Source organism: Antedon bifida, chromosome 2, assembly GCF_963402885.1.
Source record: "Antedon bifida chromosome 2, ecAntBifi1.1, whole genome shotgun sequence".
Lineage (NCBI taxonomy): Eukaryota > Metazoa > Echinodermata > Crinoidea > Comatulida > Antedonidae > Antedon > Antedon bifida.
This window is the reverse complement of record NC_136227.1, coordinates 1,802,638-1,821,635: the sequence shown is the minus strand read 5'-3', so window position 1 is coordinate 1,821,635 and position 18,998 is coordinate 1,802,638. Positions and strand designations below refer to the sequence as shown.

Genomic DNA, 18,998 nt, shown 5'->3' with positions numbered 1-18,998 from the left:
GTAGTTATAATTCAAATTAATTGGAATAGCAACTGTATACAAAATATATTATTACAAAATGTCGACTTACCAATATATATTTTAGTTGGCATCTCGGTGTTAGTTGTTCCACTTATTCCACCGACGAGTTGATGTAGGGACAGGAACAAAATACAAATCATATAGATGTCCATTTTATATAGAAACTTTGCGATTTCCAAAAAGGAACCGTTTTATAAATAACGTTCAGATATATTCAGCCAACACCAACAATTGTTGTCAGCTGTAATAAAATAATTTATAAAATATGTTTAGTTTTAGTGGATTGCATCGCAATTTCTGGTTACGACATCATCCAAGTTTAAACAGATCCAAAACGGTGTATTTAAAATATACTGCTGCACCAACCGAGATACATACATACGTACGCGTGTAGCAAGCCGCATGGGAGATGTCATTTAACTGAGCACAGATACCAAAATAAACCCAACAAATATTTCCTAAACCGTACTAGTCGATTTGGTCACGTGTCGTTATTAATAACGCATGAATGTTAATGGTAAATTGTGTAGCGCCTCCTAACGAACTGTGTAATTAAAACTTTATATGACGTCAGATTACACCGCGCGCGATTAGAAGATGTATAGTAATTTGTTGAACGTTTAAAGATTGGATACAATGGTCGGTTATAGATGGATTATAGGTTAAATTATTTTATTTTGTTTGTAGGTAAATAAACCTATTTAACATATTTGTACAATTTAGATTATTTATTTTAGATTATAAAATAATAATTTCTTTTTTTTCAGTATGCCTTTCTATGTATTTTAGGCTATTTTCCAAACGTATTGATAACATGGTTTGTTACTAGTTACTGCAGTAAAGATTTGAAAAACCTCATCGGCTATAGACAATTCTGAGACTCTGCGAAAAAAGAACGTATATTTTGTCATCATCATTATCATGTGATAGCATTTAATAATTATTATTTTATATTTTTTGTTTAATCATGAAAAAATATTAACTTTTTTTCAGGAGGTTAGGCCTACATCATTCAAGAATACAGTAATGTATATATCTTTGAACATTATAATTATTAAACCCTACACATGGAAAACCGATTTTGTAATAACAAAAACCCTATATACCTGAAAACCCCATTTTTAAATAAAGTTCACGTACCTATGATGAGCGATTAATTACAATAATAATTACGTATATATATCCAAGGCATAAAAATCTATTAAAAAAGACTAATAAGTATACAAAATAACTAATTAAAATTCTACATTCATAATTTGGAACGTTGCTGATGATAATAACATATGGAAAGTCAATGTCAACGTTTTCGTTAATATATTTTTAAATGTGGACACCATCAAAATGGTAGGTTTTTGAGCACGCGACTGCAGCCATGTATATGGCCTTGTTCATTTGAATATAAGTGGGTTTCCTAATGTCATTTGTTTATGTAGTTCTTCTCGGAAGGCTGGAGAGTCCTCACAGAAATCAGATGTTAGGAATGTTCCAGATAGGCCTACAGCGCAACATGTTTTTCACATATCCCAACTGTATCATATATTTTTTAATTTTTGTGTAAAAACAATTTATTTAGGAATGTTCGTATAGTAGTGATACTAAATATCATGACATTTGCCTAGATGAGAATCGTTTAATTGTCTTTAATATAAAATGTATTGGATCAAGAATGAACAGGAATTTACTATGCAAATGACATTCAGTGCGTATAGTGTACGGTATTTACTATGCAAATGACATTCAGTGCGTATAGTGTACAGTATTTACTATGCAAATGACATTCAGTGCGTATAGTGTACGGTATTTACTATGCAAATGACATTCAGTGCGTATAGTGTTATTCTAATGATGTACTATTTGCATATAGTCTGCTTACGTTTCACAACTTCCATTATTCATGTACACTCGGAACAATACATTCGTCAGCAACTCACACCATATGTTGTTGATTAATTTGCCTAAATTAAATTAATTATTATCATTTGAGAAAAGAGAAATAAACGTTTTGATTTGAATTATGACTTTTAAAAAAATCACTCGAGTTTACTTGCAACTTACCGCAAATGGTCCTAGACACATTTAATTGGGTTGTTTTCGAGTTGTCAGTAGAATTATGCAATGTAGGCCTACACGCTCTCTAGAATGTACGTAAGGTAAGGTTTCTTCGGTCAAACCATTGCTAATGTTGATGTCCTTTCATCGCAGTCTAAGCCTATACAAATGAAATAAATATGAAAATGAGAAGGGCACAGATTGAACGAATGCTAGGTTTGTATTAAAAACAACGCGAAAAACAAGTTGGGGAACATTCAGAAAGGTCAAAGGTCAATGTCCTCACAGATACATCACAAATATAAAATCGTTTAGATACAAAATCGAGAATACATTTTGTAATTTGTAAAACTACTTTCATTTTAAATGTATAATTATTTGAAATGGGATTGAAACCCCCATTAGTAATCCCTTATAAAAGATGAAGATTTTCAAAGGATTAACCCTTAAAAGCCGGCTCTGTGACCGCTAATGACATAGGTCTTAGAACACATTTCAAAGTACTGAATTTTCTGTGTATGAACATTTAGCTAAAGCTCTTTCAACGTCGACACTAAGAACGTATACAACTGAGGTGTGATATTTCATTACAACAATAAAACATAACCTTACTAACATAATCTTTTGTACATTATATGCGTATCATATCGTATGATACGTGTTTCAATATATTCATATTTTTCAAAATGTAGTGTTGTTGAACAAGGAATATTTCTTACAAAAAACGCCGCTCATCTCACGATAACTACCGTCTATACATGCATATCAATATTTATCAGCAAATGTTTTCATGACTCTTTTTCCCAGACGTGTTTTGGGGTGCGCCCAATCCGAGTTTCCAAATAATAGTACCCACTTTTCAGCCGTAGTAAACTATAAGCTACCTCATGGTAACTGTTTCCTATCGCTGCCGTTCTCCTCAATATAACTGCCTAAAGGAGCGGCGCGAAAAAAATCGATTATACGATGGAACTATAAAACAATATTATTACACCTACAACGTTTTAAACTTTGCGTCAGTAAATTAGATCGAGTGTGTGCCACCATAATACCTATATAGAGGTGCATCATCATTTTAGTGGAGAGGTATCGTGTTCAACAACAATTGTCCGTAAGCTACACAATGTGGGCGAGGTAACCTCCATTTATTTCTTAGTAAAGTAAAGTTGTACTCTTAAACTTTGCTAACCGATTAATTAAATCTATTAATTTACTATAATAGTCTTTCTAAACAGTTTAATAAAAATAATATGATAGTTTGGTAAATCTGCAAATAAATAATATAACCGTTTAGTTTTGAGAGAGTTGAAACACAGTGCAACAATCGGGAGATCATACAGCGGGCAAACTGTCAGAAGCGGCCTACGTAAATTGCATGTAGGCCTACCTGTACCTCAAAGAGTCCTATCTCATCATTTTATATACATCTTACGTACCCAATGCTTTTTAATTGAACAAATCAGATAATGTAATAATATTTTCATTATACAAACATTTTAAAGATCGGAACAAACGGATGGTTGTCTCGGATTTAACAATTTAGATTGAATCAATTTCCGATCAACTTTGATGTTAGGAATACAATCAAAATAAGACGGGTATATGGACTACCGTCGGTGCACACTCCGACGGAATAATAACATACAGTAACTATTATAATTCATAGCGTGAATATTCAGCCGATTCTCGGTACTGTATCTATTTCCGAAGTATCATAGGAATATTTAGTAATACAACATCACACGTATCTAATAGTAACCATTATGTATTTTGCATATTTATATTGTAGGGGCCCTTATGAGATAAGGGGCCTCAGTTATTGTCAAATAACTGAATAATAATGTGTATGAATCTGAATCTGATCTGAACCTAATTATTAACCTTACATGATACAGGAACCACATGTGATGCTGTATTACCAAATATTCCTATGATACTTCGGGAATCTGTGTCGGGGAAGGGGGACACTTTATCATGTGACGCGCCTTTTCTTAAGTTGATAATAAGATAAAACTTAGTTATCGACCTGTAAAAATTGATAATTAGTGAAAACGGGTTACTTGGCGATTCTCTGTAAATCAAAAGCTAAATTCGCTTCAGAAGTATATCGAACGAATGATGCGGCTACTACTAGCGTGATCGACAGCATCTTATCGATTCGTGTAAAATTAACACCTCGTCTCCAGCCTCGGGCGTTGATTACTAGCTTAACTAAACGGCCTGATTCAACTTGAGCGATATTTGATTCTCACATTCTCGTTGTGTGAGCATTTACTGTCGCATTTTAAACTTGTTTTCTCTTATTAACAATCGATACGATAAAGATAGTAGAAATATTGCTACTAAATGCAGATTCCTTTAGTTAAAATGCATGCACTTAGTAGCTAGGCCGCCCTTTGCTGGCCGCGCTGTCGACGGCGGAAATATTAGCCGGGTTAATGGAAGGATCCTGAGGGTAAATGGCGTGATTGTAAACGGTCTGATCATATAGTGTTGATTGCCGTCGGCTTGGGTCAGTTTACAGAAAACGTTGTCCATGTTTAATGTCAAGATGATTATGGATAATTAAGATTGTTTTACCGTTAATTATTCATTTAAAAAACTATTGGGTTAAAATATCTCTGAGAGATGACAGACCTTTTTGACGAAAACCGCGTAAAAACCGAAAGAATATGGTGGGTAAAAGTCTTTCTGACTTATATGACTCTCTCCCTACATGATTACTTCATTGTATTTATTATCATGTAAATTATTATATTGTGGAAATAAAAATTAAATTGAAAATTTAAATACGGTACATTGCCGGATGAACAGACGTGCGTATCGAAACACAGATCTATTCAAATTGATTAATATTATTTGTGTTTGCCATTTGTCGGTGTTTCTCTGTATATCTTATAAAGACATTTTTCCTATTTACTGTATTTGAGGACAATGAGTTGAATTTATTTTAAACCGAACCAAATTACAGGACGCAACGTGTGTAGCATATAACCAACATAATGCGTGCGTTGACAGAAGATGACGTATAAGGTTTTTAACGCAAATAGCTTGATTTCGCGAGGAACGTCATTGCACAATGCAGGATGGGAAGAGTTCGGGAGCAAACGTCAATACGCGTACGTACAAACAACAAATCACGTACCTTCCCACCATGCTTCGCGCACGCTATTTGCGATAAACCTTATTGACTATGCGCTAATCGCAATGCCGTTAAAATGGCATCCAAGCTTCCGTGGAAGAACATACATGCGTTTTAACATCTTTTTTCCAAGTCCATTAATACTAAAATCTCACCCGTCTTATAATCAGCACGTAGATGTTTACACTTTGTCTTTACACTAACACTATTAGTGTCGTCATTTACATGTGTATGCCCAGTGGAAAGATTCCTAACAACCAATTAAATTAACGACGAGAAATGATAACAATGTGTCGATGTTAATCCAACACATCAATCGGTTAAAAAACTTAAGCCGAGTGACCAACGCATTCCATATTATACAATTTCACTGCTCAGTAAATTAGCTTTCGACACCTTAAAAGTGGTGCTGCAATGTTATATCCACTGGTTATTAACATTGTCGATATTAATTTGTTTTAATTTACTTAATATTATAAACGTGGTTTGTATAGCAATCTAAAGTTGACGATAATTTTCTTCATCTGGGAATTAATGTCATTGGATTTAGCCGTTCATTTAATTTACACGGCCGCCGTGACCAGACAGATGTCTTTTCCCCAAGAAACGTTTTAGTTTTCACTCAGATTTGAACGTGGTTTTAACGAAATTCAAAAAATAAAAACATAAATTATAGTTTGCATTTTTATTAAATCATTATATAATATATATATTGTTTTTACGACTATAATGAATTCAAAATTAAAATTGAATAACAATTTCCAAAAATGGGACTCTGTGACGCAGTTACGTACGCGAAACTTACGTACGCGTAAGTTGACCAATCACGAACGAAAGCCTAACGTATTAATGTTGCTGCGCTTTAAGCTCTGTCTACACTATCAAACTTTATGTGACAAACAAATATGATGTGCCCATATATGGACACAATGATGTCATATCACTACCATATTTGGACACGCCACACTATTTTTTTCACAGAAAGTTTGATAGTGTAGACAAGGTTTAATTACAATAATAAAAGCGTAATTATTATGTTGAAAGTGTTCCGGAATCTTGCTAAATGACAAGTTGAAGCACCGCTAACCCTTCAACACGAATACCAGTAAAATTCACACCATATTCAATATAATATTGATTTCTATATTTCTGAGTATATTTCTTTCAATTATGATTTCTAGGAAACCTACACATCGTGCGATGATCGATAACCTTACGGTTAGTGGGAGTATGATTAAGAACTATGACTAAGGTTTAAGGCTCTGTCCACACTATCAAACTAGTTTGACAAAAAAAGTGTGTTGTGCCCAAATATGGTAGTGATATGACGTCATCATGTTCATATATGGGCACATCACATTTTTGTTGTCACACAAAGTTTGATATTGTAGACAGACCTTAAGGTAACTACAACTGAATTACGCGTTTGTTACGTCACACTATACGATCACGCACAAAGCACGGCGTAACACGGAGGCACTTTCGTAAATTTGTCGTGTACCCTGCGCACTAAAGCTTGGTTTCGACTATTGGACGCAACTCAAGTACGTAAGCGGAACTCAAGTGATTTTTGTTCGCGGGAATCGAAAGTGTTAGTTACGTGCATAAAATAATACTTAATCACTTTTTACAATGCGAAGATTGCTCAACCAGTCAAACTCAAAGCAAAGAATATTTAATTCGCGAGAAGTGGAAAATAGATTTAAATAATTCACTCGTCGAATCATCCTCCCACATTTTCGTACATTAACAACCTAAGTGGCACTCTATGTCCCTAAGTGTTTCATGAACTTTAACTTGCAGTTAAGATTCACTGAACCCAGTTAATACTAAGTTATACGTATTCATCCTACATTTGGCCGCCGCAGTTACTTTAGCATTTAGCTTAATGTCAAGTTTTGTTTTAGCATTTATATTAAATTCGGGCAAAGTGTAAAACGATCTGACTAGGCACACATTTAGAGTACTGTGACATTAACAGTGCTAGCTATTTATGTACATTACAAATACATCATACTACGGTAAGCTCTGTCTACACTATCAAACTAGTTTGATAAAAAAAATGTGGCCAAATATGGTAGTGATATGCCTAAATATGGTAGTGATATGACATCATCATGTTCATATAATATGGTGATGATAGAGCTTTAGCTAGCTATACAATTAATCTAATATTTTACTAGTAGGCCCAGCTATTTATACTAGTAGTAATATATATTTTAAAGAACAATCTAAACTATTTGAAGAAAATAAATTCACAAAACCAGTGGTCACATTTTATGAAATAATACATTTAAAAAAAATGGAATCGGCATAATGAAATATAACAAACTCTCGCCACGGATCTAATAATGGAAAAAATAAAGAGAATTCTGAATTATCATCGTAAAAATGAACAAATGCAATGTTTTATATTGCTTGAATGATTATTGTTTTGTATTTTATTGGTCGATCAAAGTGACCGTGATAGCCGGATGGTATATCCAACTCCGACCTATATACGGCAGATGATTCGCTTATATACTTCAACACTATTATCACTTATCATTAATTCGTTTAGAATAATGATAATTGTCTAGTAATTTAAAAGTAATTTTGAGTGTCTATAGGCTTCAACATTATGTACAAAACGTGGCGTCATTATAGAGTTACGGATCCGAAAGGATTATTACGTGGATAGCTTAAACGTGCATGGTGGTGTAAACATTATTAGACTAATTCCATGCGTTTAAACTACGCTTTGGATTGAATGAGATTATGTTCACACTATATCGTCAGTGTGAACGCGCGCCTACAAAGCCATGCGATATCATCAACTTTTGAACGCGCGCCTACAAAGCCATGCTATATCATCAACTTTTGAACGCGCGCCTACAAAGCCATGCTATGTCATCAACTTTTGAACGCGCGCCTACAAAGCCAGATTCAGACGCGAGAGACCATCCGTAAAGTGCGGCGTGTCAATATTGTGTGAACAAATCATAAGTGTGGTGGTATCGGTGGATTATGTTATTATTCCGGTACTACGTGACTTATCCGTGATAATATTCCTTAAATGTTCAAAAGAATGATGTTTGTAAATTGACTATGAGCACGTCGACACGTGCGAAATCCCTCTCATTGATCGAATATCGTGTAACGCAAACTAACGTTAAATCCTAAACAATCTCAGGTAATGTTCAACAAATTAGTTTTAAAAAGCAATCACAATAGGAAAATTTACCAATCCATTATCAATTGACTTACTAGAAAGTTTGATCAGGCGATTTGGGGTAATGATTGGCGTATATTGATAAAGATGAAAACGTTTGAATAGCAGACAAATGCTGTCAGCCTAGCGGGAAACATGTGTCGAGAGGGATGAAGTATCAGCGGCATGTTGGGGGTTAAATGTTCGGGGATGCAATGACGACCCCAGTTAAGTTCTACGCACCTGTCATATTTCCAACAGCGGGATCTCAATTTTTAAAAATTCAATAATCATGTCCACCCAAATGATATCTAAATGAAAGATAACGTTACATTGAATTAACAACAATTACGATGAGAAAATGAAACAAGCAAATGGAATGAGATGGCTTGGCGTGGCTAGCACCAATTGTCGAAGAGGACCGCCATATTGTATTACATCACATTAACCAATCAAATCATGCAAGCAAAACTTGTTGGTATTTAGGTTACGCGCATGTTAAGCCTATAGCATGCATTCTAGTCCTTGTGTTGCGTCTCTAGTGGGAACCAAGCTTTACGCGTCAACATTAAAGAAACGCGTCATATTCGTATTATTATGCGTCATATTATGCTAATACGTGCTTTGAAATGCTGTAAAAAGATTTTAACCTGAGCAAAGTAAATAGGGATATTAAGGAAATCCCCAGGTGTAATTTCATTTAATTTATCGTAATGTCATTAATGTATAAGTGTTACTTATACTTAGGTAAAGGTGACAAACCTGAGGTCATTGTCTTTCGGAATAATTGTAACTCTTTCAAGTCAAACCAACATATAATGGTATTGACAAGGATTGTTGTTGTAAGTAAATAGAATGTCCCCTGTCTCTCTCCAACATGGGTAAACCCTTTTAGACACCGACGAGGGAATGAGGGTGAATGAAACATGGCTGAGAGGATTAGTATTAAGTATAGTCTTAATTGATGGAGCACATCATAATCATTCTTATAGTCGATATGTCTACAATGGTCGATATCAGGACTAAGGAATAGTCCATACACTAACTGTGATTTTTAATTATCAATTGGACAAAAGAAGACAACTATTTTTTAGGTCAGCACATTAGGCGGCCTACGCCTATTTATATTGCCTAAAAAAAAAATCGGAATTTAAGTTGATATGTTTATAAATGATCGATATCAGGACGAAGGACTAGACCCGATTAACTGATAAAATACCTTTATTGCAACTTTTGAATTAGATGAATTATACAATATATTATTATACTAAAATGAAAATATCATATCATATCAAAAATATCGAATGAAACAAAACGGAAAACTTTAAAGAACAGACAAAAACAAAAGTCAGGGGAAAATACGGATGTGCAAAGGATACTTGCCGACCAAAGTGTACAATGACATTTGATTGATCGTTCCATTTCATTTCATTTATTTATACGACCAATAAACATTAACATAATACAGAACAGAAACAAAGCACAGTGGTCAGGGGAAACTAAAGCAAAAACATTACTATAACTCAACCGTTTTTACTTTTAGAATGCTAAATTCTTTAAATATACACCTACCAGTGATTTTTAATTATCAATTCGACAAAAGAAGACAATCATTTTTAGGTCAGCACATTAGGTGACCAACGCCTATTTGTATTGGCTGTTTACAAATTCAGAATTTAAGTTTTTTTAGTTATCCTCGGACACCCTAATCAGTATTTTGCATTTGTAATGTGTTAATTGTCGAACGTAACATCTGTCTGAACGGATATAGGTTATGTATTAATCACAATTACATGGTTGACGCTAAAGACCATTTCACACCGGGTTACTGTTGAGAGCTTGTGCGTCTGTAATATTTAGGAATGATAGAAATGAACAACAACAAAATCAACAACAAGCGATGTCCTACAGGACGTGTGTTCATCACTCATCAATAACTATGTGATGGGTTGTCTTCATATGAGGGCAATTGGAAATATTAAACAGCAAATTAGTAATTATTAATCTCATATTACCGTTCAAGCTACGCTTTCTTTAACCAGTAGATTGGAAGTAAACACAACGGCATATAATTTGAATATATTAATTAGAGTGAAAATAGTACGAAATAACTGGTAACATTAAACATGAACGGTACGGTACAACTGGTTGACACATGCGCGGTACATGTCTCTCGTGCAATGACGTAACGATTAACTGATGACGAAATATAAAAATGAAAACTGTCTATGTTTGTGTCGTCACATATCAATGTATATCCATCATTTTTGTTCAAAATTTAACAATTTTAAAATATATACGTGAATACAATGTTCGTTTTGATTGTACAGTTGGTTGTTTTTTCTTTATTTTATGATAATAGTTTAACGGCGTTAGTATCCAAGTACAGTAATACAGTATGATTTGTTATGTATAATTAGAGATACGGAGACGTGGTCACGTGCATTGGGTTGATTATGTATCGTTTACTGGTACACGTGACGACTGTCCCCCTCCTGTGAGGATAGTGATGGGTGTTGATAAGTACACCATTCCTACGATGGTTAATTACGCAATGTGTGTGCAATTGTCAAAGCTTGTTGACACCTCGATGGAGAGATTGAAACAGAAGTCCGCGCCAATTACGGACGAATTAACACCGCGCGGGATGCTAACGCGGAGGTTATTTTACCTGCAGCCTCTAACCATAATTTCACTGATCCTGAGGGTTATAAGTTGAATATACGTGTAGACACTAGAAGGGACGTAATAAGATCAACAATGATATAATACATCTGTATGAAGGCTACTTGTGACATTACTAGATCACGTATAGTTCAAAATATGATACACTAGTTCCTTTAGGGCCTAATAAGGGCCTAATTATGACAGGCCTATGCGTCATTATCATAAAGAATATTCCTTATGAAAAAGACTATACTTATGTGATAAAATTGGGGTGCAATCAGTGGCGTCACAGCTATGAGCGCTCACTGGCTAAACTCAGGAGCACAAGAGCTTAAGGGCCCAAGAGCATGAGCAGCCCAAATGCAACTACCCATCGTTGGAGGGCCCCTTAAGCGTGCTAAACCAGGGGCCTTTCCACCTGCGTTACGCCCTGGATGCAATTTGCGTATCAAGAGGTAACTTATTATCCAGAATCGTAGGCGTGATTAAATGAACTAAACTAGGCTTATCAATGAAAGAATGTGGAGTAGACCTAAAGGTGGTGAAAATAGAGTGTTTACTTTAATCCGATGGTCAGAATACTGCTGGATAAGGTGAAATATTGATGAACAAACTACAACATTCATAATCATATTGAACCCACACAATAAAGGGTGGGGTTGGAATTTTGTCAACATGAGCACCTATTTGATACGAGACAGAAAGACAGATACAAATACATTATAAGGAACCTCTAATTATCGAGACCCTCTATTCAGGAGACATTTTCCAGTTTTCCAGTATGAATCCAGAACGAAAGGAAATAATGAATTTTAAAACACGTTCAGGGAAAGACACCGTATTAAGGGGACACTTTGTTAGGTCTCTCTGTATTTTATCTATCGTCAACAGCAAGATAATTTTGGTTTAGTAGGATGTGGTTACGTTGCGCCAAAGTTTAGGTAGCAGAGTTGTTTTAAACTCAGTCTACACTATTAAACTTTATGTGACAAAAAATGTGATGTGCCCATATATGGACATGATGATGTCATATCACTACCATATTTGGGCACATCACACTTTTTTTTCAAAGTAGTTTGATAGTGTAGACAGAGACAAAACTGTTCACTTTTAGATCTATAAGCCTTTTATTCAATTTAAAATTCAGTTTACGACGCATTCCTTTTGAAACGAGTCAATCCTATTTAAGCTATGAACACATTCTCTGATTATATATTACACTAAGGTATATGAATAATTACATGTAGGGTGATGCAAACATTATAGCCAATGGCGCACAAATTAATTTTCAACGAAATCAAGACTGTTTGGTGTCGATGACATAATCAGGCTTCGGTACCACAGGTGTTCGGTTCGCTGTCGTTCCGTATTTACATGTTTTACTTAGGTTGACTTAGACTACGATCAGTTCCATTGAGTGAGTGTATCGTGCTTAAGAAATCTTATCTTCAGATCAATTAAAAGATTCCACCATATTTGTTGATGATAAGTTGATGTGCGCACAGGTGGAATTGTTTTCTTTAATGATTGCAACCACAAAGTATCTTAGCGTAGGTAAACACTCACCCTGTTCATACCGAAATCCACGTGTTTCGTCACGACTCTGTACGACGCGTATGATACAATTGCACTTTCGCTTTTCGACCACATTCACCAAAGCTCTGTCACACTATCAAACTGTATGTGACAAATGTGATGTGCCCATATATGGACACGATGATGTCATAATACTACCATATTTGGGCATATCACACTTTTTGTCACATAAAGTTTGATAGTGTAGACAAGGCTTAAGAATACCCCAATCGTATACTTTTTTCAATTCAATTTAAGTTCATATTTATTTAGAAATAATACAAAATCACACACATACTTACATAATGTATTTCTGTTTTAACAGTTGTAGAGAACAGTAGAGGAAATAACTTAGAAAGAAAATTAATTGTCAAAGAGTCAAGACGCGCTCATATCGCGTACAAAATCGCGTAGGTATAGGCCTAATACTTTTTTGGTACAGTTTTAGGGAAATTGTCCTTCGAGCATCCTGGTCCTAGCAATTTCATAAATATAATTTTTGTAGGTTATACGTATATATAAAGCTCTGTCTACACTATCAAACTAGTTTGACAAAAAAAGTGTGATGTGCCCAAATATGGTAGTGATATGACATCATCATATATGGGCACATCTTTTTTGTCACATAAAGTTTGATGGTGTAGACAGAGCTTAAAATGCCAATGAATCCAACATAGGTTCGCGTCGTCAACTCATATGTTTCATCCTATAGCGTATTCGTGAATTCCAAACATTACGTATGGGTAAATTACGAACGTGGTCTAGTTTAGTCATCATCGTAAAATATGACGATGTCAAAAGAGATATGAAGATGTCAGAGAAATATGACAGCGTTGGAAGAAAACTATCAAATATATATGAGACTGTCAAAGATATGACAACGTCAGAAAATATGAAATGTCAGAAAGAAGGATGGCAAACGAAGTTCATTAGAATGTTAGAAGGAATGATGATGGCAGCATCGGAAGAAGAAATATATGACAAACAAAAACAAATCGAGATTTATCTTACTAAAAATAAAAATTTACATTGACTTACCTTAACCAAAGGTCATAGGGAGGTTAGATGACGGTGATATCTTTATTTGAAGTACTAATGGCAGGCAGAGGATACATTTCTTTACAAAATGAAGAAAAAAAAACAATTTTTAACTGCTGTTATTTACACTTTTATAAAAGGTACGTCTACAATTTAGAGAGGTTGAGGCTAAATTCTAATATAACTCTTCGCTCACCTTTATTGTATATCGATTGTTGTTTACAATGTTTATCGTATAATCTCGGTTCCATTATAATTGATAAACTCTTTTTGTAATGTTTAGTATTTACGATGTATAGTTAAACTGTCTCAGATGATGTAGTGTTATTGGTTTACCAAAATTAAAAGCAACTTTAATTTTTAACAGCCAAAATAAATAATAATGAAGCGTGTGGGTATTTGGTGCCACCACTCGACTACTGTACGCAGCTGTTGAGTAAATAAGTCATTTTACGCACGCACGCACGCTCGCTCAAAACTCGTTTTAACAACGTTTGTCATATTTCCTTTGCAATATTATACTGCTATCTCTCTAAAACAACTTAACTCGCCAATTATTTATAAGCGGTTTATCCGTATGGCCCACTAATTATTATTGTGACGAAGGCGACATTAGTGATTGAACATTATGAATTGCAGATGAAAATATAACAAATCAAAATACGTATGGTTTAGATATCTGATGGTAAATCAACAAATTGAAAATATTTAATAAGAACAAAGGCGTAGGAAAAGCGGTGCCAATATATATAACAGACTACGGAAACCCGACACGGCTTCGTGTGAACGTACGCTTCGGATTGTATTCGAATGCGATCATCTTGGCGCCAACGTCGCCAAAATCATAACATTTCTCATTATCCAACGTGCATCGTTTTCACACCATCCCTGCTGGCGGTTATAACAGACAATAACACAAAAGTTAGGGAATATTGACTTTCATATCATATCTTTGAATGAAGTACTTTGTTTATATAAACAAATCGATTATAATTGTGCCATGATATGGGGACGAGTAATCGATAAATGACTAGTATTATGTATTGGAAGTTATTAATGTTGAGTTCAGTAAATTGATTCGAGTATTTGATGTTTATTGAAAAATATTTATATATATAGTACACAGGACCCAGGGGTGACCAGTCTGCTTTTGACGGATTTGGCCATGACCTGTTTAAATATTGAAAATAAATAATATAATAAAGTTAATCACACTTGTTCTGTTTTACATAACATAACGGCGCCATTTTCCATTATTTAACAAACGACAGAACAAGAGTGAATGTAGTTCCACTACACTGTTGAATTGCTGGGATAACGATGTTCTCTCACCCTCCCTCCCTCTCTCCTCCCCTCCCTCTCACTCTTCTCCCCTCCCTCTCACTCTTCTCCCCTATCTCTCCCTACCTATTGTGTGGAGCATAATTGAGTGGAGTTGTGGCTTGGTGGTTATGATGCTTGGCCCGTCACATGTCAGGATTTTTTCTAAGGACAAAATTACAACTCCACTCCCTAACACTTGTAATAAGACTTTGTTTATCTAGAGCATCTTGTGTATATGTTTGTCTTGTGAACCTCTGAGGGTCCCTAATGATTCAGCAATTGCTGGATGGATCACCCTCATTAAATATGGTAAACAAAATATAAACAAAATTAACTTATTTAACAAAATGGTGAATGCAATCTAAAAAATAAAATTAATATTAAATTTCCAATTATTTCTTTCAAAAAACATTTTAACAATAATTCAGTAGATAAAATGAAAGTATGTGTTTGATAGGATTAGTTTGCATTAATTTCAACATATCTATTTGATACAATCTATTTAAATTTTGTTCAGAAATGTTTGACAACAATCTCCAATAATAATAATTCCTCGCGCAATTGATGTTATTTGTTGCATGTGAGCTACACTATACTGGGTAATAAATGACATCATCATGCTATATAGAACGCGAAGATAGAACGCATTTAAAAGGTACATTAAAATAGTCATTAAGATACGATTGCAATCATTTCCAAGAAAAACTTGTTCCAAGTCGAAAACAACTTGCAGAAAACATGGAATTACCTAATTTTGCGACGATGAAAAATGAGGTTTGTACACGGTTTTACAATTAGCCCAGTTAAGCTAAAATTTAATTTTATTGGATTGGAAATATCATTTGAGCATTACAATATTTTCAACCTTCGTCGCGTGTTTTTTTTGAGTATCTACTCCAGTTAGTTCAAACCAAAACAATCGAGACACTATAATTATTTTTGGAAACAACGCGGAAATGAAATCGGTAAAAGGTTTTTGTTTAAAACTACCCGGTTATTGTAATACATATCAATCGTGTTCTATTTATAAACAATTAATATTAATGACTATTTTGATTTTTGATTTCTTAAAATCGAGCTATTAATATGACGTCTTCATTACGTCAGAAGAAGTTTAATATAGCCAAAAATCGTGTTTGATTTATTTTGATTCAAAAATGAATAGATCAATCAAACAAGGATTCGATGTCAATTATTACAGGAACGTATATATTTATTTTTAAAAACAAAATATGTGATGATTGGCGGATTGAAATTATTTGCGCTCACTCACATTTACAAATATTAAGAGTCCATCTATAATGTTATCAGTGCTAAGATTTAGGCCATTTGGACTACAGCAGCAGACTTTGGTCCAAAAACAATGAGTGGATCTGTAAGAAAATTGTTCTTCTATAAATAGAAAAGGGCTTTGAATGGGAGAGTTTGAATATATAGGCAGTTTCTGATGAAATGCAGATTTTTTTTTCCAATTACATATTTTTTTATATCAATAATTACCGTAATTAATTAAATGATATATACGGTATATATACGGATGTGCATTCATGACATTTTCAATCTACATACAAATAATTAAAAAGACATAAATTTTCATTACAGAATTTAAGTAATGACAACAACCGAAATGTTTCTAAGAAAAATTATTAATTAGAGCACAAAAGTACATCAGGATTGTACATTCAAAACATCATTTAAATAAGAATGCGTTTGTTACACTGGAAACTGATGATCAACAATACTATGTTGGCCTCCTTATAGTTTCTCATGTGATCACATTTTAGTCGCACTTGCGTCGGGCGTGTAGACGCGGTATCAATATGAGTAAGATGGATCGACGTTAAACCTATAACTGCCGTACATAACGCAATGGACGGGCACGCGTAGCGAGTGGCGTTGGCAAAGCCATTGCCTAGTTCACACGCAAAAGGAAAATTATTTGCGTTCTTGCGCTTACGTCATTACGTTACGTGCTATTGAGGACCAAGCTTTACGCCGTGCGCGTGACGTGTGCGCGAAGCAAGTGGCGTTGGCAAAGCCACTGCCTAGTTCACACGCAAAAGGTAAAATTGCGCTGCGCTTACGTCATTACGTTGCGTCCTATTGAGGACCAAGCTTTACGCCGTACGTGTGACCATAGCCTGTGTCTATTATAAGTTCAGATAACACCTGAATTGGTTACAGAGCTTTGAAAAATATACCATCATGTATCACCTCTCATTGTGAGATAGTTATGCTTGATAAATATGCTGCGAGCCTGTAATGTTTTATCATAAAACCACATGCTTAACCTATTCTAAGCACAGTAAGTTCAAATCATCGATTCTTACTCTCTCAATGTTTACCTACAGTGAAACTGGATAGCTTGCGGAATGTTCCCCCTGTCCACGCGCCGTCACGGGTGAATTCTGTACGGTCAACCTCTTGACTGTTATTACAGATGAAGGGATATGTTTTCAGGGCAATTTTACATGCAATGGTGTGTTGATTCATATCACAGAGAGATCCTTGTCAAGATTAAAGTATGTCATTGCACTAATTGAAGAAGAAATGTTTAATGTTGATGGGGGATGACCTCTTCGTGACCCGTATGTTGACATACCGTACGTATAAAGCTTGGTTCCCACTTGGACGCAACGCGATGACGTCACAAGTGAGTTGAACAAGGTTCGGATTCATCGCGTCGTGATTGGTCAAATTACTTGCAGCGCGTTTACGTACGTTCTTGCGTTGCGTCCAATTTTGAAGAACCAAGCGAGTGAGTTGCTTGACAGGCGGTGTAACTATGAGTCCATTTTATACGCTTCTAGTCGGTTTTGTTACAGATTTGACATTTGGTTTTTTTTTTATGATATTGTGTCATCTTTGGAAACTATCCAACTGACAATAGATTGTATATAGAAACGTTTACTTGTTTATATAACCAATCTATTTTTAGTTTTAATAATCAACAACACACACCCGTGGCAATATCATATTCCTATGCACACAACATACATATACATAAGAACTGACCTTCGTAACCCAGAAAAGTAGTCTCTATGTCCCCGTGGAATTGTAGTGTAGCAATTTTGAGCTGGGCAAATGTACGGTTCCTGACTCGCCAATCGATACAAAGAGTAAGTAAATAATGGGTAAATCAAAACGCATCGGAGATGTAAATATGACAGCGAATCGACAGCTAATTGCCTTCGTCATAATTATAATTTAATTCGACTTTCGGCCTAGGATATGGTCAAATACTGAAACGTTGTTCGACGCCGTCAAACGTTACCAGTACATCATCAATAGACGCATTTCAGCCGCGCAATAAATGATTCATATGTTAATTTGCATATATTTAAATGAGCGTTATCGACGTAGAACATGGTTTTCGAATAATACAAAACAAAATAGTCAATTCTGCCTAAATTCCATATTACTGTTTTCCATTTATCAAACGGTTCAAAGCTGTGTAATTAGTGTAATTATTAATTTAAATTTTAAACAAACCAGCCGTGATGCTCTTTCATCTGGTACAATCAAGGTGGCGCTATTACTAATAGAGAAAGTTACTGTCTGCTGGATTTACAAGGAACCCTCTAAAGCTCTGTCTACACTATCTAACTAGTTTGACAAAAATATATGTGATTTGCCCAAATATGGTGGTGATATGCTTAAATATGGTAGTGATATGACATCATCATGTCCATATATGGGCACATCACATTTTTTTTGTCACATAGTTTGATATTATAGACATAGTTTTAGAAATTTCCGTTCTTTAGGAGATTGAGCATTATCAGTCTTACGGTTTATGTGTGTGCATCTTTGTAGCAAGGGAATGTTTTTTATATTCATAAATATTCTGTTTTATTCTATATATCTAGTTGCTCATTTGTTATTCATTTTTCTTTTTTTATGCTTCTCGTTTATATATCGGGAAAAACGTCAAATGTCACACAAACCATTTACGTAAACTATTATAACACAGTCAATTGTTAACGATTTGAA

The 18,998-nt window shown here is 34.7% G+C and overlaps 2 protein-coding genes across 8 annotated transcripts in view; both read right to left on the bottom strand.

The window, feature by feature from the left end:
* LOC144835722 (glutamate receptor ionotropic, delta-1-like) overlaps nucleotides 1–8,718 on the bottom strand; it is a 70,556-nt gene extending 61,838 nt beyond the window's left edge. For 5 of the 6 annotated variants that reach the window (XM_078690796.1, XM_078690799.1, XM_078690800.1 and 2 more), the window contains exon 1: nucleotides 71–443. In XM_078690796.1, coding sequence (XP_078546922.1) covers nucleotides 71–173 — 103 coding nt within the window. In that variant the 5' untranslated portion in view covers nucleotides 174–443. Of the gene's footprint in view, nucleotides 1–70; nucleotides 444–2,076; nucleotides 2,231–8,645 lie in introns of those variants that run through there. The other variant, XM_078690797.1, reaches the window with a different exon arrangement.
* Nucleotides 1–18,998, bottom strand: part of LOC144835715 (copper-transporting ATPase 2-like) — a 142,685-nt gene that overhangs the window by 101,432 nt on the left and 22,255 nt on the right. The window lies entirely within an intron of this gene.